The sequence below is a fragment of the Marmota monax genome, unplaced genomic scaffold (assembly GCF_021218885.2).
Source record: "Marmota monax isolate L192 unplaced genomic scaffold, Marmota_monax_Labrador192_F-V1.1 WCK01_AAM20220418_F8-fsc00033, whole genome shotgun sequence".
Classification (NCBI taxonomy): domain Eukaryota; kingdom Metazoa; phylum Chordata; class Mammalia; order Rodentia; family Sciuridae; genus Marmota; species Marmota monax.
Window position 1 is genome coordinate 2842989 of NW_026694282.1, and position 26306 is coordinate 2869294.

Consider the following 26306-nt stretch of genomic DNA (forward strand, 5'->3'; position numbering starts at 1 on the left):
TGCTGGGGGGAAATAGGATTCTTTCACCTGAGAATGGCTTTGATTCACCTTTAGTCCTGAAGAATATTTTTCCTGGAGTTGACAGTTCTTTTCTTTCAGCGCTTAGAAAATACTCCACTTTCCTTCTGGCTTTTTGTTGTTGTTGTTGCTGTTTCTGATGAAAACACTGTCATTTCAATGTTCCCCTCTAAGTTAAGTCATGATTTTTCTCAGGTTTTTTTTCTTTTGCAGATTTTTTTCTTTTTCTTTGAAGAATTACGTAGTTCAATTATGCTGTCTATTCATTTCTTTGGCTTTATTCTATTTGGGTTAACTGAGGCTTTTGGACCTGTAGGTTTGTGTCTTTTGCTAAATTTAAGAAGTTTTCAGCTATGATTTTTTTTAATACTTTGTATTCACTGAAGTCTTTCTCCTCTACTTCTGGAACTTCAATAACACACATTTAAGTGTATCCCATTTGTCTCTGAAGCTCTGTTTCATTTTTTCCCTATATTGTGAAGATTGGATAATTTCTATTTACCTATCTCAAAGCTTACTGACATTTCTGTCATCTCCATTATGCTACTGATCCAACTCGGTGAATTTTTTATTTTAGTTATCTTACTTTTTCAGGTCTAAAATTTCCAGTTGGTTCTTTACATCTTTTATTTTCTTGCTAAGACTTTGTGGCTTTATTTATTTATTTATTTGTTTGTTTCAAGAGTGTTTGCCCTTACTGTTGGAACATTTAAAAAATACATGCCTCTAAGCTTTTTCTCCGATAATTCAAACAACTTTCTCATCGCAATATTGGAATCTGCTGATTTTCTTCTTCCAAGTAAAAGGAGATTTATCCTTGGTTCTTCATACATTGAAACTTTTTGGATTGTATCTTGTACATTTTAAATACTATGCTGTATTAGTAATGTATTGCTACTTTACAAATTACTCAAAACTTAGCTGCTTGAAACAACATTTATTTCTCCACAATTTCTTTGGTTTAGGCCTAGTTGGATCCTCTGCTTCAGAGGTTCTCAAAGGGCTGTGATCAATGTGTGGGCCAAGGGTCTGTGATCTTATTTGAGGGTTCAATTCAGAAAGGATCTGAATCCAAGTTCTTTCAGGGGTCTTTGGCATTCATGTCCTTGCTGGCTGTTGAACCGAGGACCTCATTTCCTTTAGCTGATGACGGGAGGCTCCCCTTTGCTCTTTGTGATCTGAGTGTCTCTTAGGTGGCAGCTTGTTTTGTCGAAGTAAGTCAAGGAGGCAACATGTGAGGTACAAAGAGAATAGAGTCAGAAAATAGAGTGCAGAGTCATATTGAGAGATGCTGCACAAGACTGAAGTCATAGTGTTTTGTAATCCACTCATGAAAGTGATCTCTCATCACTTTAACCATAGTCTATTTGTAAAAGTAAGTCAGGTATAGTCCACATTTGAGAGGAGCAGATCATACTGAAAACTGGTATGTGAATATCTTTAGTGGCTATTGTTATAGCTTGGATGTGGAATGTCCCCAAAAGTCTCATGGGTTGAATGAAGCCTTGGTACCTAGCTGGTAGGAGATAGAATCTTTGGAGGAAGTAGGTAACTGAGGTTTGAAGGGTATATCTTGCCCCTGCCCACCCTCACCTCCTGTCTGCCATGAGGTGAACCATTTTGCTGTACATGTTCTCTAGGTGACTCAGAAGCCCACGAGCAATAGAGCCAAGCAACCATGGACTGAAACCTCTGAAACCGTCAGCCAAAATAAATCTATTTTCCTTTAAAGTTGTTTATGTCAGGTACACTGTCATAGAGATGGAAGGCTGACTAACACAACTATTTTAGAAATCTGCATAGTGGTGGAAGAAACCCAAAGGTTCATCAACGGATGGATGGATAAACAAGATGGGACATATGCACATAATGAAATTTAGCCTTAAAAAAAAGAAGGGAATTATGACACATGATACAAGGGCTATGATCAATGTGTTGGCCAAGGGTCTGTGATTTTATCTGAAATAAAATTCAGAAAGGACCTGAATCCAAGTTCTTTCTGGATTCAGAAAGAATGAACCTTGAAGAACTCATGCAAAGTGAAATAAACTAAGCACAGAAGGACAAATATTGTAAGATTCTTCTTTATGAGGTGCCCAGAGTAATCAAATTCATATCGATAGAAAGTAGAATCTTTGTGGGGAGAAGAGAATAGGGAGTTAATGTTTAATGCACTGTTTCAGTTAAGGAAGATCAAAAAGTTCTAGAGCTGGATGGTGGCAATGGTCATACAACAATCTGAATGTACTTAATGCCACAGAACTATACCCTTAAAAATGGTTAAAATGGTACATTTTATGTTATGTACCACAATTTTAGAAGAAGAAGTCACATACTTACCCTTCATATTATGAGGTTCTGAGTTTTATTTAAATTCTATGGAAAATATCAATTTTGTTTTTTAGCAGGAATTTGACCAAAGTAGACTCAGGCTTCAAATTCCAACCAGCCTTCTGTGGGTTACAGTTCCAAGGCCAGTTCCGTTTGCAGAGCCGTTGTAGTAATATTTGGATCTGTCCCACTGTGCACCTCGCAGTGGTCAGTTTGAGTATTGGCTGGTGGTCTACCCCACAGTGCCGCAGTCTGGCTGGGCACAAATCACGAGCCACTGAAGCAGGAACAGATTTTATTTCTGAACTCCACCAGCACACTCCACACATGCTCCCCCGGGAACTCTCCCGAACGCACACGGCTCCTCCAGGAACCAACAACCGGAAATCCCCCCTCCAGCACTTCCCCAACCAATGGGAACTCTCCGGGAATTCTTGGAGAGCTCAAGCGGAACTCAATGGGATCTCCGCCAGAACTCAAAAGTCATCATCTTAATGGCTCGCTAGCGTCACCTCTCAACCACTACTTCTGGCAAAAATGCCATGTGTCATCCCAACTCGGCTGTGGCCCTCAACACCACAGCACATTTATCAAAGTCTACCCTGTGTAAGGCCAGCTCCCTGCGTGTGTACAGCAGAGGTGAGCCCAGGAAGTCACAACTTTAAGGGTCACCTTCCCAAGGATTTCCCTTTTTGTACCTCCCCAGAATGTTCCAGCCTTCCCTTGTTCGGTTGCCCGTGCTCTTTCCTGTACTTTTATGGTGTGCTCACATCAGGGCCAAATGGTGGGAGAATAGATGGAAATTATAAAAACCCAATGGAGCAGAAGCTTTCCTTCCTGCCTTGCCGAGTTTTGGCCACTGGTGAGTTCCCACTGCTGCTGCTCTACTCTAGCCATAGAGTTGCTCAGGTTTGAGGCACACACAAGAAAATGGAGTAGAAGAAAGAAGAATAGGGGATTTCTTCCACTGCCCCTGAAAATTCTGTTTTCTCCCCACAACTTGACTAGAGGGCTTCTTCTGCAGAGGGCTCTCTGGTCATGTCCTGATGCCCACTTTGGGAATTTGGGTTTTAGTAAGTTCAAGTCAAGGCATACGGAAGGAGAAAGTGGCAAAGTTCTGCCATTTCAGAGACCTGTTGGCTTTTGATCTTCTTCCTCAATATTTCTGCGCTATTTACCTTCCAGAGTCCTCCATATTGCTGCATGCATCTATCCAAGTTTCATAGCTCCATTTAGAAGGAGAGATGTGATGCATCAAGCTAACCCCACTTGACTCTGACTGTGAACCTACTCCGCATAATCTTAAGGCTGGCTCTGACTTTGGGCTTCACAAAAGGGCTCCCTCTATTCTCCTAACATGTTCCCCTTCACTCACTGATTTATCCCTTTAATAAGAATTGAACACCTACTATGATACATAAATTATACGCAAGACAAACACCCTGTCTTTAAGGGTTTCAATCACGATTCCCATGAGAGACACCTTTCCTAATTTCACTCCTCAGCTACCTTCTCCCTCTGCTCATGCTCTGAGCGGGTGCATCAAAGCGAGTGGTCTTGTTGTAACCTTGCAAAGGGGAGTTGGCCTGTGCCTGAAACCGTCCTTCCTTTCCAGCTCTCAGGGTGAGGCCCAGGGCTTTGGAAAGGGTCATATTTTCAAACACACACGTTTGTGGTTTCTGAAAGAACAGACAGCATAAAAGCATAATATCTTGCAGGATTACTTTCTGCTGAAGACCAATTGATGTGACATCTGAAAATAATCAAATAAGTGTCTTGTTTTCAGCCTGCAAATGACTTTGGGAAAGTTTAGAAGGAAATTCTCCACTTAAGAAAAAAAAATTGAAATGGAGATCATGGGGAAGAACAAAGATGGGAAATTATGAGAGTGATTTGAATTGTTAATAGCATTTATATTTGTAAAAATGAATCTCTCTAAAAACCTGGAAGTGGCCTAATAATTTTAAATCACCTCATATAGCACATGCCCCCAAACCTGATAACCTCCAATTCAATTGCTTATAACCATTTTTTGGAGCATTCCAAAAACTTGAAATTGCTACACAATGCACAGAACTCTGGATTTAAAATTGCTAAAGCCCTTGATATATATATATATATATATATTTTTTTTTCCTCCAAGTTCTTACATTTAGAAAGAAATGAAGGTACAGTCTAACCCCAGAGGATCAAAACATATTGAACTTTATATTTGTATATATAGATGGTATCATCCAAGAAAGCAAGAATCGAAGTGAACATTATGATGAAGAGAGTGAAAAGGGGCAAAGAAAAGGTGGAGGTGGCACACAGGGCCATCCAAAACTGGAAGGAGAGGCTGCACCTGAAGACGGACAGGCTGCGAGCTAAGGTAAGGCCAATCAGGGCAGGTGGGTGGTGATGCTTGCAGGCCCCTACAATCACCTGCCATCAGACCTGGGTGCAAGCAAGGAGGGACTGGAGTAGGAGAAAGAATGCCCCTTGCCTTAGTGGTTGAGGGGCAAATGGGAATTTCTACAGCATTTCATCAACATACAAATCAAGTGCTGCTTATATATAGCCAGTGGGGATGGCAGACAGTTTTGCTTTGTGAATTTCTGGTTTCTAATGATGCATTCGAGCTTTATTTTTTACAGCTGTCCTTGTCTTAATCCTTTACTTTTTTCTCCCTGGGGTTTAATCATTTCTAGTGACATACCAGCATCTTAAGCAGTGTGTCACCCTTCAGGCAGCAAGGCTTCTGATGGTTATGGCATTTGGGTCACCACTAGTTCTCTGGAAGGACAAGCGCTCCTGTGAACAGCACAGGATTGGTACACGGCAGTGCAGGTTGAGGGCACACGCTAGACATTCAACCAAATGCCTTTTGCAAACAGCAGCTCAATGAGGATCCCTGCCACGAGGCAAAATGCTTGGAAAGTTACTATGTGCTGGCATCACTGGGTCTGGGGTCAGCATGCTGAAACCGGGACTCATTATGTTCCTACCATGCCAACTTGGTGCAATTAGCCTAACACGATAATTTCCTGAAGCCATATGTTGATCTTTAGGGGAGGGAAGGCTTCATATGCCTGATGGCTCTCAGCTCTGACTGGCATGTCCCAGCTTTGAGCACATTTTTGTCAATCAAGATAACACACAGCAATCAAAGATGAGGTAGAGCAGGCAGCCGAGACAGAGTCAGGAAACAGGACTGTGCTCCTGTCGCAGAGTTGTGGGTTTTTTTTCCCTTTTCCTTCCAAGGAAAGTTTCAGAGGAAGGTCAAGGCAGTGCCCCTGTGTGCAAGGCTGCCTCCCCCGCCCCTGCCCTCCCACACAAATACAATCAATGGAGGGACCTAGAACATGATAAGTTATGTTCCAGGGCTGTGTGGCCTGTATTCCCATTGGAGACCTATCAATGTGAACTAGCACTGTTGGGAAATCTCTTCAGCTACCCCTCTTAATCAATACCTCTGTTCATTATACATCTCTGATGAATATGGGTAATGATTGGGTGTCCGTGAGTCAGCTGACTAAAAATAACTGTGCCTTCCTGAGGATCGATAGATTTCCCCCCAGTTACTTCAGGCAATTCAATATTCTCAGCCCCCTCCCCAACCCCCCACCACTGTGATCCTCCCTGGTCTCCATTGATAGATCAGCTTCATTCTCAGAGCAGCTTTATTAAATTAGTAGCACTTAATCTGCTGTCATATTGTCAACTGACTCAGAGCAAGCTAGCAGGCAGCAAGTCTTTCCCGTGGCTTGGGAGAGCAACTGGCCACGACCCAGGCAGTTTTGATTAGCTTTGTGCCAAAAGCTGTCTTCATGGGTGTCTCTCTGCTAAACAGGAGGATTTCCATCATTTAATAACACTTTAAACAACTTTTTTTTTAAGGAGGAGAAGGAGTTGTTTGAGGGAGAATTCTTGCCAATTACAGATGTGTTATGACAGATGAAAAGATCATAATTATCCTTGGATTCCCTGTAGGAGTGCGTTAACACATCCGTGACATTTAATAACCACATGCCTCAACAGAGGCTGACTTCCCCAAAGTTGCTTTAACCTTTCATTTCTTTACCTTCACCCCCAAATCTGTCTATGGTGCCTTGAGAAATCAAGGAAGGAGACCCTGGCAAGATATGGTCAGGCCCCCTGATACCTTGGGAATGTCCCTTGGTCAGGGATATCTGCACATGGGTAGCTCCTTACTGGGCCTGAGGTATAGGAGGAGCAGCCTTTCTAGAAGTCTGAGCCTGCAGGTTGCCACAGAGTCTGGGGTACTCATGGCTTGGATTATAGGTCCGAGGAAAGTGGAGAAGTGGGTGGTTTGATCCAGAAAGAGTTGGGCAAATCTGGCTCTGGGGATGGAGAACAGAAAACGGGGAGACTGCAGCACAAGTTACAGTCTGTGTAACTAGGATTGGTGTAAGAGGTGAGGTTAACATTAAACACTGCTGAAATCAAAAGCACCTCCTATATGCTTCTTCCTCATGCAGTATAATAGGAAGAGGATATGTCACCGAATATGACATCTTTCCATCTGCTTGTTTTATTTCTAGATTATAACAAGCACAATCTGCAGAAAACCACTACCAAGAGAGTATGAACTGAAAGACAAGCATTTAGTCTGAAGAAATATAGAGTCATCATCCTGGTGGCTGCTGTCCACACAATTGGAAGGGTGGGGGAGGGATGGATGGAAATGTATTTGGAGGAAGCTGAAGTGCAGACACCCATGTTCTTCCTTTAGTTTTCCTTTTCTCACAAAAGCAGGGTCAAAGGCTTTGGGCATAGGTATTCTGGAAGGGCGTAAAAAGGCATACCCAGGACAGGCTTGGTGAGGAAAAGATTTGGACAGTGTTTGCTGGGATCCGTTGGGGTTGGCTCAGATCTTTGTAACTCTAGGCCAGGTTTGCCATCTGAGCAAAAGATGAGTTGGTCTTCCTAAGGAGTCTATTAAATAGCACCATTTTCAGTCCAAACAGTAGACTGGCTTTGAATTTACTAACAAGTGCATGCTTAAATAGGGTGAATTACACGTTGAAGTGTTATTGGGTGTATTTGTACAGTTATAACTGGAGTTTGTTGAGGTTTCTTCAAATCGAAAAAAGAAGAGATCAGTGACTGATAAATCTTTAATATAAAAATTGTACAAGAATTTTGATACAAATTACAAGAGGTATTTGGACAAAATATGAATAAAATTCCATTTACATCCCCAAACCCTTATGCATTTTATGCAAAAGACATACTGTAGACAGTTATAGTACAGAAAATACACAAAGGAAATAGCAAATAAAAAACTTTAATTACCCCAGACTACTAATAAAAACAACAACAACAAAAAATAAAACAAAATGAAATAAAAATAAAACCCTCACTTAAAATTCATACAGTATTTACGAAGCTACCGACGTCACAATTATTAGATCAGGGCAATGTGAGCTGTCCCCAGCCCTTGGTGCAGTCAGCTTTCATGGTCAGACTTTGGTTCTGCTGCAAGTGTAGCAGAAAAGGCTGGCTTGACGCAGATGAGAACAGAAAAGACAAGACAGGGCCAAACCCCTAAATTTGCGGGGAGTGAGAGGACACATCTGGGTGAAAATTTCTTTTCCTCAAGATGTCTCAATATGCCCTTTGGACATTTTCATTGTCAAATATGCAGGCCGGGTCAAATGTTTTGTTACTTAAGATGCACCTGTGGGTTTGGGGTGAATAAGAAAGTTGTGCGTTCTCTCAGCTCTCTGAGGGATCTCAGTACATTTTGCAGGACGGTTCCATGATCAGCAGGAGAGAACAGAGAACTTCCTTTTCCAGAGCCCCAGCATGTACCCTGTTCTACCCTCAAAGAAGCAGAAAAGCAGCAAGGGCTTCATCGATTAAGCCTGGCAAGAGTGTGAGGGAGACCTCACATGGGAACTACCCACTGGTGCCTCAGTCACCCTCATGCTGCTGAGGGGGCTGCACACTGAAAGGCCAGGTGGCCTCAGACCAAAGTCTTCTCCTAGTTTCTTAACCTTCCTTGCCTCTGACCTCCACATACCCACACTGAGCTCTCCTGCGTTTTTCCTACCAGTGCTAGCAGGAGAGTGTGAGATTCTCTGCAGGGTGGTTGAACCAAAGTTTGCACAGGAAAGTGAATGCACCACATATTATAATCTTAGATAGTCATATCAGGTTAATACATAATAGGAAAACATCTCATCCATTGAATTCACGTTATGTAAACCCTGGACAGGGTAGAACACACATGTTTCCAAAGTGGTCAGAACCAGGATGAAGGAAGGAGTGTTCTACGTTCTTGCTTCAGCAAAGATTTATTTATTTTCCTTATTTTCATTGTTTTGAGGGGAGTGGGTGAGATCAGAAGAGCGAAGGGTGGGAGTGAGAAAGATAATGGGAAAGTCAGGGGAGATTAAGACAGGCAATGAGAGGATTGGATTACTCTGCACAAAGACATGCAGAAACGCTCCAAATTGAGTACTAGATTAAAAAAAAAAAAATAAACAATCAGCCTTGGTTTATACATCTCAAGTGAACCTATTAACTCAGCACATTGTCTGGGAGTTCAAGAGCATCATACCTCATGAATCAATGCTTCTCACGGCTACAGCCCTGATTCAGGGGTGGGGTGGGGGATGCTTTGTCTCCCAGTATGGAAAAGGCAGGCAGCAAGTTCCCACTGAAACAGTGCCAGGTCAGTTCACCTCTCAGGGGGACTACCCAAGGGGCTGGAGTTTTCTCCTCTTTTTTTTTGCAAACATTGCCAGGGCCAGATGAGTGGAGCTCTCTCATACACCCAGGGTCTCCCCAGAGTAACCTCTCAAACCTTGCATTCCATAACAAAAGTGGGCAGAGCCTGTTAATAATTTATGGATTTGCCATCTTAGCTGTGCATTATCTCAACATCACATTTGGCAAGAGGAAGCCTTATAAAATCTTGGTATAGCACTTAGATTCTCTCTCTTCTTCAAGAAATATACTTTTATACTATCTACTTCTCTCCATTTTTGTCAAAATACCCTTTTCTGTTCTTCCTTTTTTCCTTCAAAGATTGTTTAAAAGAAAGCTAATAAAGCATTAAACTATTAGAAATGTTCCTAGGCATCCCTGTTACTTAGAGTTAAAGGGAGAAAGCTAGCATTAGCTAGTAGAATTTGTGCAATTTTGGCAACTGAGTTTTTAATTAAGATTCAAGGATGTTTGATAAGTGATTGTAATATACATATAATGAGGAACATAAAAAAAAGCAACAAGTCAACAAACTGCCTTCTCTCTAACCCAAAGTCCTTGCTCAAAGTGCTTTTCTTTACAGTCCTCCAACGTTTTATGAAATTAGGCAGCACAGGCTCGTTGGCATAGACTGGTTATGCCATCTATGACTAAATCCACTGCTTTCTGTCTTTGCAAAAATCCACATCACAAATGACATCTGCACGTGTCTTATTTGGTTGACAAATATTTTATTTGAAATGTGACTGACAGATCATAGCAGAGGCCAACTATCTTTTGTCACCTGCTGCTGCAGGGTTGGAAGGAAGCATGTTGTTCCCCAGTTCCATGAGGAAAGTGCATGAACAGGTCTTGCATTTTATTTAGTCACTCACTAGCTAATTTTTCAATTACTAATGAAATAATTCAATACACAGAAACAGCAGCCAATACCAACACAATATTTGGGTTGAAGGTCTTCTGGGATCTAACATTTCCATGTAGACTTCCTGTATACTTTTGGTCCTCTGTCACTCGGATTTCTAAAGCTCACTGTACTTGTACTTACCCAAATTCTCCCAAGTGGAGAATTTACCTTTTTATATGTGGGTAGTTCTTGGTTGAATAATTAAGGTTAAAAGCATTGCCTTATTTTTTTTTTAGATTGTCAGTCCAGTTTGAAAAAAATGAAGGCTAATCTGGCATGTTACAGTATGGATTTTGAGTCTGTCATTGAAAGATACATATGTACATTTAGAATAATGGTTTGATGCCAAAGACTAAAAGAAAAATTAAAAAAAAAAGTTTTATCACCATGCATAACCAGTTTGTTTACAACACATGCATTTTTTGAAGGGGCAGATAAATATTTTAATCCTTTCCATACAGAATGTGGGGCAACCCAATCCTATGTATGCCATTGACTTATAGGAAAAATTTCTCTAATTTTAGGACCACACCCAGTACTCCTAAAAGTGGATGGGCATGGAAATGCAATACTTAAGTTTCCAAATAAGTAGAGATGTCTGTCACAGATAGCATCTCTCTCCTGACCCTTTATTTAAGAAGTCATCTTGTTACTGTCCACTTAATAGCTGGAGAGGGCATCTGGAGACAGTCTGGAGCTTCCCAAAGACACAGTAGGTGTGCATATGGGCTCGTGTGCTCTGAGGAGAAAGGAGGAACAAGGGAGGGAGGGCTGGGAGAGAGGGAGAGAGTGGCAGGAGATGGTTGTGAATGTGTGTGTACATCAGGGGACTTGGTGGGAAAGCCCAGCCCTTGTACTCAATTTCCCCTTCACCGGGGATAAACAGGCAATTACGCATCCTTTTATATTTGATGGCCAAGTGCTGAAGTGGAAAGCACACTATTAGTTTGTGTCCCTTCAGGGCCAGGGCAATAAGTAGCCAGGAGAGCTGGGGCTGAAGCAGAGAGGGTGTTGTCTGCTGTTAGTGTGACAGTCTTGTCAGCAGCATTCACATTACTGGAAGGTAATAAAGTGACAAGTAAGTTATTAGAAAGATATGAGGTGAAATTGAACTGAAGCTTCTCCCTGCTCAGCCCTGGCTTCTTCCTTTCCTCTTTTGTAATGGTCCACTATTTGTTACAAACTGAGCCTTGTCCTGATACCCTATATAAAAAAGATTTTTTTTTTCCTTGCAGTAAAGGTCAAATGAATTTACAACAACACTTTGGAGAAGAAGAATAAAGATAGTTTTACGACAACTATAGTGTGTTGCTTCAAAAATATATATAGCATTATAATGAATAATAATGCTGATCCAATTCAGTGTACTTGTAAAATTGCTTATTTTTTTTTAAAACCCTGTTATTAGGCATTTGGATTTTTCAACAAATGCCCAAAATATAGTATTTGGCATCCAGTTATTGCAAAATGACTGTAAAAAAGCATTTTGTGCAAAATGTGGGAAGAACGAGATGATCAAAGAACCTGAGGGAAGATATGTATTGGGGCAAAAGTGAGGGTCAGTTTTACAGATGGATTTACATGAATAATGCTCTTTGACAACTATCATTACAGTGAGCAACTTTCCAACTTCAAGGAAATGCTGAAATGAGTCTGGGACAGATAAAATATGGTCCTAACAGTAACATAAGTAAGCATAGTTTAGCTCTGAGGGAAAACAAAAACAGAGGCTACTTATATTCCTGGTAGGACAGTGAGTGAGCTCCTGTTTTGATCAAATGATCATCAGCCAACTAGTGTTAAAACCACGGCTTTGTGCGTTGCTATAGTGGCAAGAAAAAGTAGTGATGAGGGAAGATTCACACTGGCACCACTCAAACCTACTGTTCCTCTCATTATGATGAGAAATAGGTCTCACCACTAGTCTTTTTTAGAACCTAGGTGACTGATTGAATCTTTTTACTCCCCAAGGGACTCTGGCATCACTTCCAACCCAAAACAATTCACAAGTAAACCCAAATCCCCCAGTTGCCTTTGTTGGCTCCCATGAACCCTAAGGAACTTTCCTAGCCCACACAGCTGTCCTCATTCCCTTCCCCAGATGTGGTCAGTGACTCACCTGCTGTAGACCATGGCATCTATAATATTGTCACCCACTGCTAGGTACAGCTGTACCAGACTTTCCGCTTACACATTTCCAGTGCAGTAACTATTTTCTTTTCCACCTACCCCAAACTAGAGCAGGTCTCAACCCTCTACTTCATCTTACTTACTTTTTGATGGAAAAACAGTGATCCCTCCAGTCTTTTTGGCATGTGCCTTTTACACGCCCTCCTTACTCATTTAGATCTCTCCTGTTAAAAACGAAGAATGAGAGGGAAAAGCAAGACCCCCTAAGACATTCCAAGTTCAAGGGAAGGTGATTTTAAAAAAAATAATAATAAGTAAGATCTGTCTAACTTTGAAGAGCTCTTGGGAAAAGGGTGTGCTCGAGATGAGAGCGAATCCCCTAGTGACTCCTGATGGCAGGTGTAGTGTGTCTTGTGACAGTGGATTCTATTTACTATTAGTCAATCTAACCCGATGCAGCAGACCAGACATAAGTTAGGACTGCTCGGGTCAAGATGTTAGCAGCAGCAACGTGTCCATCTCAATCTGGTTACTAGCTTCTTTATATTGTCATTACTGAGCGCCCCTGGTCTCATTTGCTGGGCACACATCTAGATGTGAACAAAGGCAGTGGGGGAGAAAGGTCACACTTTATTTGGTGGGAAATTAGTTGCAGCGTCTTCTGAGGAAGATGAGGAAGGGTACCTCTGGGCCAGCCCATTCTCCACATTGTCAGAGTTTTTCTGGAGGGCAGGGGAACAATATATACATAAACACTGGTTAACCAGTTAAGCACCTTCTTCCTCTTACTGGAAGGACCTGGAAATTCATGACCAATGAAATCACACTGCAAGGACAGTGGCACCACGGTGCTAAAACAATGTTTGTTTGTTTTTAAAATGCTTGTCATATTGAAAAGCAAAACATTTACACCATCCAACCTTAAAAAAGCCATCAGACTTGAACAGGGCATCTGAGTGAGACCTGAAATGAAGTACATCTGGTTGACTTATTTAACTAGCATGACTGGCAGAACTAAGACGATCAAGCTTTGTATCACATTTTAAAAACCAAATTACTTATTATCTATCCCTTTTCTTCTTCTCTCTTTCTTCCCCCTCCACAGCATGCAGATATTCCCAAAGTGGACCAAGTCTTTCTTGTATTTACAAAAAACATAGTTTAAAATGATAAAAACAGTAAGTTTCAACATCAGCTAGAGAACATGCACAATAATACTGCCTTAATTTTGTACCTGTGACAAAACTCTGGCTAACATCAACCAAAAGCTGCTTGGATGAAAATGTATATTTCTATTAATTTTCAGCCAGCATAAAATGGATGTAGCAAGAGAGAAACTGTTTAACAAGAAACTCCCATGAAAAAAAGTGGTAGGAATGGGCAAAGAGGAAGAGCTCAATGATTTAAACGCTGATCTCTTTATCCTTCCCATTTGCACATAAGCCTCGGGACTACCACCTTAAGTAGAATTGCAATTCAGTCACAACCCTGCACCCAGGCATACCCAGGAACAAGCCACACGTGGGACTACAGTAATTGTACACTTTAGATTTTACAATTTTATGCACAACATCCATCCACTCCCCTTGTCCTTTATAAGCAAACAAGCTTTATATTGGAAAATGCTATTTACTTGTTTTGAAGGCCGCCATAACAATTGGGCACTGGAGGCACAATAGTAGCAGCAAATAGGGGAGATACTTAAAAAGTGCCAGCTGCCCCAGGACTTACTGCCATTTCTCTGACAAAGAAAAAAAAAGGTGAACACATTCATGTCAATAAGGGAAATTTTGCTTCTAGAATCACATTACTTTTTTCCGAACTGGCTATAGCCATTCACCTGGTTTGTGGGAAGCAACATAAAGTTGTTCTGAGCCTGGTCCATTTGGTGACATGACCTCCAGACAGCTATGCAATTCACTCATTAGGGCTACCTGACTTTTTACTTGACATTAAACTAAACAGACTAAAGGCTGACTTTGTACAGATGAGTTCTGATATCTCAACAAAGAGTGTAACTTTTTTTAAAAGTTGCTGAAATTCAAAGGTGTATTAATTTCCATTAAAATAGGTGTAATTTCGTCTATGCACTCCAAAAGCCAGAGTTGCCATAATCTTTTGTTGGGATTCTAAAAATATTTTCCACCCATGTTGAATCTAGTCATTCGGTAATGGGGCAACAACACAATACACAGAATGCTAAGAGGACCAAAATGTTTGCAAACAAACGTTCATTATTCTGGTTCAATCTTTAACAAACATACTGTACAGAGTCTTATAAGGTATAAAACAAAGGAAAACATCTCTGTCTATTCAATTTAACACAACACCAAAATAAAGCAATTAAGACTTTGGGGGAATTCAAAGGTACAAGAAAACAAAAACGGTTATTACTAATTCCTCAGCTTTTTACCGTAAACATTAGTCATTTAACAGACATAGTGTTTGATATAGTTTCTTTTGTACTGCAAATACTTTTGGTCTTTCCTCACTGTAGAACAAATGAAGAATCAAACGAACCCCATAGCATCCTCCCCAGCATCCTCAGAAGGAGGCAAAAAGATAAAGCTCCTAGATATATCTAGCTTATCTTTAAGAATCTATTGTTTCTGAATTTTTCACAAATAAAAATACTGAATCCCCAACGAATGGTGCTTATTTTTGGAAACAATAAATACTGTGAGGTACAATAAATCCTACAGGAATAATAATAACAGAAACATATTAACAGTTTCCTTTGGCAAATTTAACGGAAGTGAATGCTGATGTGAACACAGAAAAAAATAATTACAGAACATAGGAAAAATGGAAATGACATGAAACATTGAAATGAAGGGGTATTTATAACTTTTAGACAGATGGGAGAAATGTTTGAGGCCATTAAATGCAAAATAAGAAATACATTCTCTTTATATTGTGTATTGTTTGACAAACTATTCCTTGTTTAATGTCACCCCCTCCCCATTTAAAAGAAAGAAAGAAAGACAACAGTCTGCAGTCCATACTCTTAATAATTTTGGCTGCAGACTGAACTTGAGTAAATATCATCATTTAGTCAGTATGTTGTGGTAGCTCAGGCTGCCGATGTGGTTAACCAGCTCAGGCAACATGTGTAAACATCGGAAACAGAACAAAACAAAACAAAACAAAACAAAAGTTAGGAGCAGACCCCCTCCCCCCCACCCCCACTCTCTATTGCTTGGTTTCAGGCTTGCTTTCATTTTCTCTGACAAATTTGTGTGGGGAAACAAAACACTACACAGTGAGATCCTATCTCAACCCCCCTTCCTCTGCCTTTCGGAAGGAGTGTTGCTCAATTCAAGTTTAGCATGTGTTCTCAGAGCTTCCAAGTACTGCTGCTGTTAAACAGCCTTTGATTTTGTCTATCAAACAGGCCTGAATCGTAGCACTACTGCAGAATTTGCCACAAATGAGACGGCCATACAACAGACCAATCCAGTTTAGACTGACTTTCTTTTCAAAGGATAAGGGTTAGAGCCTTGGAAAGGAGTGTTCAACTCTGTTACTGCATTCAGCTTTGTTCCATAGTGAGTAATTTGGGCTTTTGTATCCTGAAATATTATCCTGCCTCTAAAGAAAAAAATGCCTTGGCTGATTCACACCACATAATTTTGTTTTCCTTTTATGTAATTTAACATATAAGCAAGAAGGATGCAATGTTGATTCTAATAACATTCAGCACTTGAAAGAATCACCAAGTGTTTTTTTTCAAAGCGGTTTTCTGGTGGCCGACAAATTGGCCTGTGGTTATGTTGAGTGACTAATTGTATTTTCTTTTCTGGAAACTTGTGCAAAGTTGGCAGTTTTGTGTTAACACTAATACTTTTGTTTGGCATTTGTGCCCTATACTGACCAGACCATTTTTATACAAGTGGATTTTTTAAAAAAGACACTTACTGAAGTATGGCAATAGTTTAAAAAAAAAAAAAAGAAGCCTGGATATTACACATCCCCTTGTAGTGTATGATAAAAAGTGCATGACTGGATTTACGTACTAGTACAGGACATTTTAAAAAATCAGATCTGTGCTGTAAAGCATGCCAGCACCTCTTTATCACTATGTCTAACAGGTAGTAAAAACAAGACCATGTTTTTTTTTTTTTTTTAAAAAAAATGTGCATTAATGCTAACATAAATGAATAGAGCTAGCCAGCAAACTATTTTTCTCTTGCATATCTAACAGCTGGATGTAACTGTAAAAATTAAACAAAAGAGTTAAACGACCATCAATACAATTGTTTTACATCATTGGCCTCTCAAGGCTAAATATTTACAGGTGAATCTGCCATGCTTTAATTGAAGATTCTCTCAAAACCTTAAAGTTCACAAAAGACAACTATAAGAAGTTCCTTTTTGTTTCTTTTTTCTTTTTTCCCTTTTATTTTTTTGCAGGCAACAGTCATGGGTACAACAAATTGTCTCTTTGGAGAAGACCAAAAATTATTCTATCAAAATTGGGGCTAGTTGCACGCTCTGTGTGTGTGTGTATGTGTTTAAAGGGGCACTCTGTTTTCACCCCCGAATTAAAGATCGCATCCCTTTCCCAAAACTATAAAGGAAAAAGAAAAAATTCAAAAGCACCTAGTGTTTATCTTTTTATCTAAAGAAAAGAAAATGTGCGTATGTGTGTGTATGTAGACACAGAGGCATACACATGTGCACACACATATACACCCCCGCCACGTAGGTAAGCGCACACTGACTATGGCAGTTCAAAGATGTAGGCCATCTGGTGAGAGCTGGCATTTGTAGTGTCCGTTCTGGGACTAATCTATTGAAGTGAAGGGAATGTTTTTGTGGAGATTAGGGTTCTGACTGTGCCGGTTTCGGCTTCGCACAGAGGAAAACATCATATTGCAACCAGGGACTTTGCACTTGTGCATCTCTCGCAAATGCACAGTTTTGTAGTGCACCCTTAGTGTCCCCTTGTTGCTGTACATTTTGTGGCAAATGTTGCACATGATCCCACCATTGCTCCCAGGCAAGCTGCTGAACATAAGAGATCCTGAAACTTCAGCCCCTAGACTCCCAGGGAGGGTGGGGGCCTCAGCCTTGTGTGCAGACTCCCCACTGTCACTCGCCCCATCAATGTCATCGAGAAGAATCCCCTCATCGCTGCCTGCATCGGATTCTCTGGAGGAATGGATGCTGCTGCTGGACTGGAGGCTGGAGGTGGTGCTCAGATCAAGGACCATGTAGTCCTCGGCCATGCTTCTCCCATACCCGTTAAGGTGGGAGTCTTCAGTCCCAGCGGGAGAGGAGGCATCTTCCCTGACATCGAGCCCCAAGGGGTGCTGGGCACCATAGATCTTCACTAAAAATTCATCCCGGAGGTCCTTGCTAAGGGAAGGCTGCGACGAGTCCAGGCCCATGTCATCGAGTTCTTTGGTCAACAGTTTACGATGCAGATTTATGTTGGCACTGTGTCTAGGAAAACAAGAGGGAAGGGGGGTAGGTATACAGGGAGCGGGGAGGGTGAGAAAAGGGAGAGCACTTTAAAATAAATTCAGCTTTCACAAGGCATCAAATAAGCACATTCATTCCTAATTACACCATTATAAAAGCAAGCATTTCCCTACATCCTCAGGATTGGGAGTAAGTGGCGGTGGTGGGAGGTGCAATAAGGGTAACTTTCCATTAACGTAATTTTCATGAGAGAGTAAAATTCTTAAATGGTAGGATGGATGCAAACCCATGCACCCTTTTCTAATGATTGTTCTGATACTGTTAATATGTGGCAGCATCAGCTGCAGAGGACCTCACTGCAGAACTTTTAGGAAATATACATTTAAGTAGGATTAAAGAATGGAAACTTTGTGCTTGTCTAAGTGGAAAAGTTTAAATTTACCTAAAAAAAAAACAAAACAAAACAAAAAGCCCCCTGCTCTTTCTTAATACAGAAAACTCTATCCATTTAGAGATATTAAAAAGCACATTTCTTAGAGTAAAATGGTCTAGATAATTTAGGTTTAACTTCAAAAAATAATGGAATCCTGCCCCCCCGGCCACTGGGAATTGAGTCAGTGTCTTGGGCATTCTAAGAAAGTGCTCCACCACTGAGCTACATCCCCAGCCCTTTTAACAGTTTTATTGTGAGACAGGGTCTTGCAAAGGTTGCTCAAGCTGACATCAAATTTGCAACCCTCCTGCCTCGGCCTCCTGAGTAGCTGGATTACAGGCTTGTGCCAAAATGCCTAGCCATTCAAATTTTGAATAAGAAAAAAATATGGCCCAATAGATTAGTAATTTGAAGTATACTAAAGTCTGTCTTTAATAACATAAATCCCTTTTCTTGAATGATTAGGGATCCCGGTTAAATGTAAAGACAGAATGAGCTTGGAAACTGCTACTTTTAGTGCTGAATGTTTTTATCAAATAATTCTACTTTAAACTTTTTAATTGAACTATTTTTTAAAATACAACCCACCCACCCTTTAAAAGAAATCACACTAAACAAGAGAAAAAAACCCAAAAGGACAAAATTAAAACACAATAAGTACAAAAAAATTATCAAGCACAACAAGAACATAAAATCCCTCTATTTCAACAACTAGATCCCACGCTATTTAGACAAGCAAAACTTTTACTCCATTCACTGAGTACTTTGCTTGTGTAAAAAGAGATAATATTTGTCCCAAAGCATCCAGAGGGACATCATGATTTACAAAGTCTGATATGTTATCTCTCTGAAAACAATGCCTTTGTATTTACATCCCCCATTTATTTTTAAAGTGCCCTTGGGCATATACCTCTCTCCACCTGCAAAGGCTCAGATGTTTGACAAGTACCTAAATTGAACACTACCCTTCCAAAAATAAACTGATAAACAGGCAAATAGGCTTCTCAATGCTGGTGGAAGCTCTACTTCATGGAGAAGTCATCATGAAAATAGAAATGGCCTAAATGGCCAGCATACAGTTCAAAAGACCTTCTGGTTATAATTAAAAAGTATGGATGATCAAAAGAAGTCACTCCATTTGGTGACAGGCATGGCTGACATTTCTGAGATGGTTGAGAGGTATGTGCCACAGAGACAAGAAAGGTGGGACAGCCCTTCTCCACCCTTCCACACAAGACAATATATAGCACTTGGATTTAAGGGTAGAGGGGCAGCAGCCCTCTCCACACTGCACTTGGGAAGGCTGAGCTTACCTTGTGATAATAAGATCAGCTTTCTAATCTTTTGCTAAATCGATCACAAAAGAAAGCAAGAATGAGAGACAGAGAGAGAGAGAGAGAGAGAGAGAGAGAAAGAGGGAGAAAGAGAGAGAGAGAAAACAAATTCACATTCTAGACATCTGGTTTAAAAAAAACTTAAACAATAAAATAGGGATTTAAAATGTTCTGATCACAACATTATTTTCTGTCATAAGCGATCATCTCATACGCTGTCTTGATGATTTTCAGATCAGCTGCATAATCCAAAAATCATAAATCAAACTAAGATAAACCAAATTCACAGCATCATCATCATCATCATCCATAAATGAGTTCCGAACAGATGCATGCAGTGTGGGTATGTGAATGATAAACAGAAGTTGTCCCCACGGTCCCAGCTCTGACACAGTCCTCCCTGTTTCCTTGGTGTCAGATGGCAGATGACTCCAAGTGCAGATGCTAAGCAGAGTGCAGGAAATGCCTACTGTGAAGTCTTTACTATGACATGTGGGTAGGGCACCACCAGGGTTATAACAAGAATGTGGGACCAGAGTTACACTGTGTACTATTATTCTATTGATCCTGCAATCTGCCAACTATAAACAGCTCGTGTATTCCTACCTCCCCCCCCCATTTATTACTGTTAACACCCTCTCCCTTTCTTAATTTCACAAACACACATTTTGTGATGACTGTAATCTAGAACTCTGTGTTGTTTCTCACACATCTGCAGTTACCACTTCCTAGGTTCACTGCTGAGAAAACAGCAGCCAGACACACAGCAGTCACATTGAGACACACTGAATGAGGAAGAATAAATTAACATTGACAAAGGACACACTGATCACCCAGATGGACACCTCTTTCCTAAGATGACTTGTGAAATTACACATCTCCACCGCTATGTTACCAGGAAGAGATTTTCTCTTCATTTCTCACTTATAGCAGTAGAAATCTGTAATCTAATTAGATGATGTACCAGCCCTCAATATCTGTCAACCAAACGATGTGCAGAAATGTGTGGACAAGCTCTGGCACTCTGCTCAACAGTGTCCCTTTTCCGCTGTCAGCAGTACTGTTGGCCTCTGCTAATATAATTACATTGACTTTTATTCAATTAAGTGCCATCCCTCGCTTAGAAAAAAAAAGCTACTTTATCAATTGATTCAGGTGTAATGCAATAATAAAGATGAACTCATGGCAGTGCATTAGCTCTCCTGTTCATAACTTCAGTACACGGGTTCATTCATGGTAGTCGATTTCCATTATGCAACCACAGTTCAAGAGAATTGATTCTTTTATGTTCATTTCTTAATCTATTTCATTTTTGTTTAATAATCCTCCTAAATGCCATATGCAAAACACTTGAAGTGGGGTTGGGAAGAGCAGGCTGTGGAAAGCCGGCTGGCTCACTCTCAGGATAGTGGGCCTGGGGATTCTCTAACAAACTCACATAGTACTACTGGAGTGGGGAAAAGGGCAGCCAGGCAAGGAGGGAAAGAGGAGAGTGCTGATCCCTCAACAGGTTATGATCTGGTTTCCACAGCAAAATGGACAGAAGGAAGGCAGCACTTGACTTTAACACAGACCTATTGTTGGGACTCTCCAGTCAGTCAATCCAAACCATTTAACTGTCATAAAATACTGTCCTCAGGAGACCCAAAGACCCAGGGTTAATAGCAATTTGAAGAATATTACCCGTTCATTTGGATCAGCAAAACTGCAGAGGTGAAAAGAAAGGGAAGATGAAAGGAATACAGAAAGAACTCTCACCTACCGACAACCAGATGTAGCCAGAAGGGTATCCTAAAGGGGAAGAGGGGCAGAGGGTGCTGGGCTCAGGGAAGTGTTGGACATGACAACTGGAAAAAGGAATCCATGAAGCAACCCATTCTGAGTTCTCTAGGGAGAGTGAGTTTTTTCTACAAATAAATTTAGCATCCTGAATATTTATCTTCAACAAAGAAGGAGGAATAAGCATCAACAAAAATCTAGACTGAGTTAGAACTTCTTGTATTTTATAAGAATGTGAACAGTATAAAAGCTGTTTCTATTTGCTCTGATTAGGTAGATGACACAGATAAATAGAAGCAAATTCCTCTGGAGGGGGAAAACAAAAGGTTGAGGTGGAGAGAGAAAATGGTATAAAGCGTAAAGATTGACAGGACGGTCCAAAATTTAGCCCCAAGAAGGTTACTTTCAAGAATCAGAACTAAGTCAAATCAACCTCGAGTGTCCTGAAGATCAAGTAGAAAATTCTGCACGTCCAATAGATTTAAAAGCACCTTTATTTGTCTTCAATTCATAAAAGGCATAAGTCTTAAAGAAGCTTTTCCCAGAAAGTGCCCCAGGAGGGAAGAAGACAACAATCTCAAGGAGAAGCATGGTACAGGGAATTTAAGAAAAGACAGTGGTGACAAGGCAAAGGTTAATTCTGGGGCTACTAACACCCCAGTGTGGTACAGAGGAGGCTACACAATTAGGGCAAGAAAAAGCCCTCTAACTTGGGCTATGATGAAATTCTGTATTCTTTCTACACTGTGAGTTTACCAAAAGCCTCAATAGAAGTTAAGATCATTAAAAAAAGCAAAAAAGTAATAAAGTTTTGAATTGGGTGGGAAGGCGTCAAAACCCAAACTTCTTTTTTTCTCATTTGACAGGCTGAGTGAAAGTCCTTTAACTGGACTGCAGTGAATTACCGGTCTTTTTTTTTTTTAAAAAAAAAAAAATTGTTTGTTTGCTTCTCTGATGAAAACCTTACCATGCAACCACAGAAGGCATGAGGTTCATCAAATGTAGTCAAGTAAATGCAAGTGCCTTTTAGAGAGGGAAAGTAAGTACCAGTTTTGGACTTCTCTTGGGTCTCTTTATCCACTTATTCAAAGGCCTAGTTTGACTTAGTGCAATGTTTCATAAAAACTAAAATTAAAAACAAGAGCAGTTTATTTAAACAAAAAGTGTTTTGAGTTTTTAAATTTGTCTTTGAGATACAGGAAGAGAACTGGGTTTTGTTTTCAAAGTCTCACAACTGAGTTAAGAAATTAGACTGTGGCAGTCAGAAATGGAATAGTGAATCAAGCTATAGCTTAATGAAATGTCCAACACTTAACTCTTAATTCAGTTTTGAGCCACTCTAAACTTAGTGAATTGAAATAAAACACTTGGTAATTAATAAGACCTTGGGTAAAATGGAATTGAGGTTCCACTTTGGATCAGATTTTGCCTTTATTTTCCTGCTTGACTCTAACATTCAAAACACACACGCACGCGCGCGCACACACACACACACACACACACACACACACTTCTCCAATGATACTGTCCAGAATGATAATGGTGATGCATACAGAGGAGTTACTGGTGTGTGTGTGTACACAGACATCACTCAGTATTCTGTTCCAGCACCCCCAAGATTTGTGGATGCTCAAGTCCCTTAGGAAAAAGGATGTAGTATTCTCATAAAGCCTACACATCTCCCCCGTATACTTTAAATCTTTTCTAGATTACTTATAATACTTAATATAATGCAAATGTCATGCAAATTGTTGTTGTACTGTATGATATAGGAAATTACAAGAAAAAAAGTCTGTGTTTAGTACAGACACAATATTCTTTTACTCTTTTTGATCTGTGGTTAGTTGAATCTACAGATATGAAACTTGTGAATACAGTCAATTATATGTATATGTAAGTGTGTGTATATATATACACACACACATATATATATATACATACATACATATATATATATATATGGAGAGGGAAAATATATAGAAGAGAAATTTTTATCCAATCTGGGTAAATCTAGATGTCAGTTTTGAATAAATTGTGAAACTACTGAATCACCAGTATTCCTGAACAGAAAGGTAAATTTGCTATCCAAATTCACAGAAATGAAAAATCAAAACCTCTGCCCTTCATTAGTTCTCTTCTTATCTAGGTTGCTATAGCTCTATCTATTGTACTTACCTCAATGTTTTTGTATTACCATTTATTAAGAGTGCTATGCATTCATCTCTGTGAATTAAATGACATTCTGATGATATCCACTTCTGCAAAACTAGTACTTGCTCAACTGGCTATTATTTAAGGGTTTTCTCTAGAAGGTCTGAACACGACCCCTTAGTTGGGGAAGAAAACTCAATATAGAATTCTAGTGGATAATTCTCAAAAACCCCCAAAGTAAGGAAATATATATCAAATGCAAGAAATAAAAGCTAAGCAAATTCTTGCAAATTAAAAGTATAAAATTCAGTCATTTCAATCCCTTTCAATATAAAACAAATCATTCATACTGGTCACGCAGACAGTTCCCTCTACATTCAAATTATTCACTTGAAGATAAGCTCCCACCAAACTCTTTAGGGGTTTAGCTAATTTACTGCACAGATACGGCACGTCTGTTGTAATAACAGGTAGGATGTATTGGGGTCGACCATTTATCAGAATTAGACTTCTTTTCTCAATTCACAGTGAATTATGCTGCCTACACGACTCCCCTCTCTCAGAGCCTGCCATCCCCTTACGGCCCCTAATGTGGCAGGCAAACAAAATTGACAGTCTCATCTTGTCAACAAGGGGCGATTCTCCTGAGAAGCCATTTAACTTTGCAGAGGAAGCAATGTATTAATGTGCTTGTCCCAGGAATGTTAATCATCTTCAAGCTTCCGATCTAACTTTGACGTGAACGAAATCACCAAATTTGTTTACTAAATGAATCGTAATATGCTAATAAGAAAGCATGACATATATGGAAAAGCCAAACAGATGGTTTGTTTACTCCACTTTGCAACTTTATAAATGTTGTAACTCTGAAGATGTTACTGAGAATTATTGGTTTGTTGGCAGAGGCAAACGTGTCTTTCGCATACTAAATCTGGCACTACAGTTAGAAAACAATTTGTCATTGCTGTGGAATGCATAAAAAATGTTAATGTAGCCTTGGCATTTGGGAAGGCAGATGGGTAGATGGAAAATGTGTATGTGGATGCTCAGGTTAAGTGCAGAATTGATATCCAACAGCCCTGTTCCTTAACTGTTTTACTTTTGAGTTGTAACTGACACATGGAGGCTTCTCCAGGGTGCTGATTATTCGATAGGTACCTGTTGCACTGTAATGTGAGATGAGTGTTACATTGTGAATAGGATCATGTTTTCACAGCATTTGGAAATTTTCTCAATCAGGCAGTTCATATGGTGCTCTGTTTACTACTATTGTTTGGTAAGAAAGAGCAAAGCTATGAGCCTGAACATCTTTTAAGGAAGGATTTACTGGGAAGAAATCTCTGCCATAATCTAAGTCTTCTATTTACTCTGGACAAACTAATTCTCGAGCCATCCATCCCTCATTTTATATTCTAACTGATATTATTTTGTAGTACGATCAGTATTATACTATGGCCTTATCCAGAACTGTGTGGAAAATAAAACTACTAAAAATACTTGGACAAAAGAATGAACATAATCTAATTTACACCTTAGTTTAAGTGATGTCAAAACTACCAGCTGAAAAATGAAACCTTCAGTTAATTAATGCACCTATGCCACTGAAAATTTCAATTTTTAGAAACATTCCAATGATTTTTTTTGAAGTTTATTTTACTTTTTGTTCATATAGGTATGGTTGGACATGCACAATTTTGCATTAAAGAGATGCTTATTTCTCCTGACACCCCCAGTGTCCTAGTCCTATGTACACGTATTTGTGGGATTTTGTGGTGTATCACCATATAGTACAGAACTTTTTACCCACCTATAAAACAGAAATGAGAGAGCAAAGTGATCTAAAGAACCACTGCGTTCATCTTGCTGCTCAAGAATCACTTTGGAGCAAGAAACATTAGCAGCCATCCCAGCCTGGCGCTTATATCTCATTGGAAACATATCCTCATTCCTGACCAACAAAGAAAATTTCAATAAAGTACTTTTACTGGTTTAACAACGGTGAGCTCCTGGGATTGTCAAAGTGCTAAGCCTTTTCCAAGGAGAGAAGAAATCAGCAGCTCAAATATAATTAACCTTCCATTCTCGATGCAAACTGCCACGCACAGGAGCTCTGCAGTCTATTAGTGAAGTTATAATGGCCAACAGGCAGAAGCAAAATTGGTCAAAAAGTTGGCTGCTGCTGTCATATTTTTGGAATTATGATTAATGGTACTAATAATGTGGATGATTACTGATATGTGTATCTCCAGCAGTTTATCATATTGCTCTGGCTGCCTACGTCCACAATAAACAGGATGCTATCATTTACCTCTTTATTGAAGGCAATCCTTCTCTTGAAGGAGCATATTCTAATTACTTCGTAATGTTTTATGTCTTAAACATTTTGCAGCTCTGGACCTTGCCAACTGCTTCGTGTCTACCATTGATTAATTACTGAATGTTTAATCAAAATTTAGAACCTAATGTAGCCATTTATGAGCACACCACAGTGCCAAAGTAGTTAGGCTCTGCTCCCAAGTTTGGAGAGTGTTGGGTTCAAAATCAAATCCCAGTCATGCAAGAGGATCCAAGAATTTCACCTTGGGTGCTGTGAGGTTGCCAATTCCATCTCTGCTGATGAATGGAAGGTAATCTAACTACAGGGTAAACAGCATCTCTACCTACCCTCTCGCCTCTGGATCTCCCTTTTCTTTTCCCCCAATTCCTTAATCCACAGAGCACCTCTGCTGGCTGCTTCTGAGAATAAGAAGGTGTTCATGAACACCCGTTATGAGAACATAGTTTTGAAGTGGTTAAACAAGTGAAAAATAATTTTCTGGGACAAATACATAAGTTTTTTTTTTTAATGTGGATTTTTTATGGTACTGTCATACAACCATTCACCGTTGAAGTTAAGTGTTTTTTTAATACCATTACTGAACTGCTGAAATGGATGCTAATATAGCTTGGAGTGCTAATGTCAAGTCCTGGTAATAAAAAAGACAGACTGCTGAATGAAATAATTTCAAGTAAAAAATAGAACAAAAGTGCTCTCTCTCTTGCTCTCCACTTTTATTGAATTGGGACTGACTGAGCCAAT

At 39.9% G+C, this 26306-nt stretch overlaps 1 protein-coding gene across 16 annotated transcripts in view; it reads right to left on the reverse strand.

The window, feature by feature from the left end:
• Positions 1–15285: 15285 nt before the first annotated feature.
• Bnc2 (basonuclin zinc finger protein 2) overlaps positions 15286–26306 on the reverse strand; it is a 413122-nt gene continuing 402101 nt past the window's right edge. For 13 of the 16 annotated variants that reach the window (XM_046467326.2, XM_058586357.1, XM_058586354.1 and 10 more), the window contains one exon: positions 15286–17551. In XM_046467326.2, the coding sequence (XP_046323282.1) occupies positions 16891–17551 (661 nt within the window). In that variant the 3' untranslated portion in view covers positions 15286–16890. Of the gene's footprint in view, positions 17552–19276; positions 19311–26306 lie in introns of all 16 variants that reach the window. The other 3 variants (XM_058586365.1, XM_058586356.1, XM_058586363.1) reach the window with 3 other exon arrangements.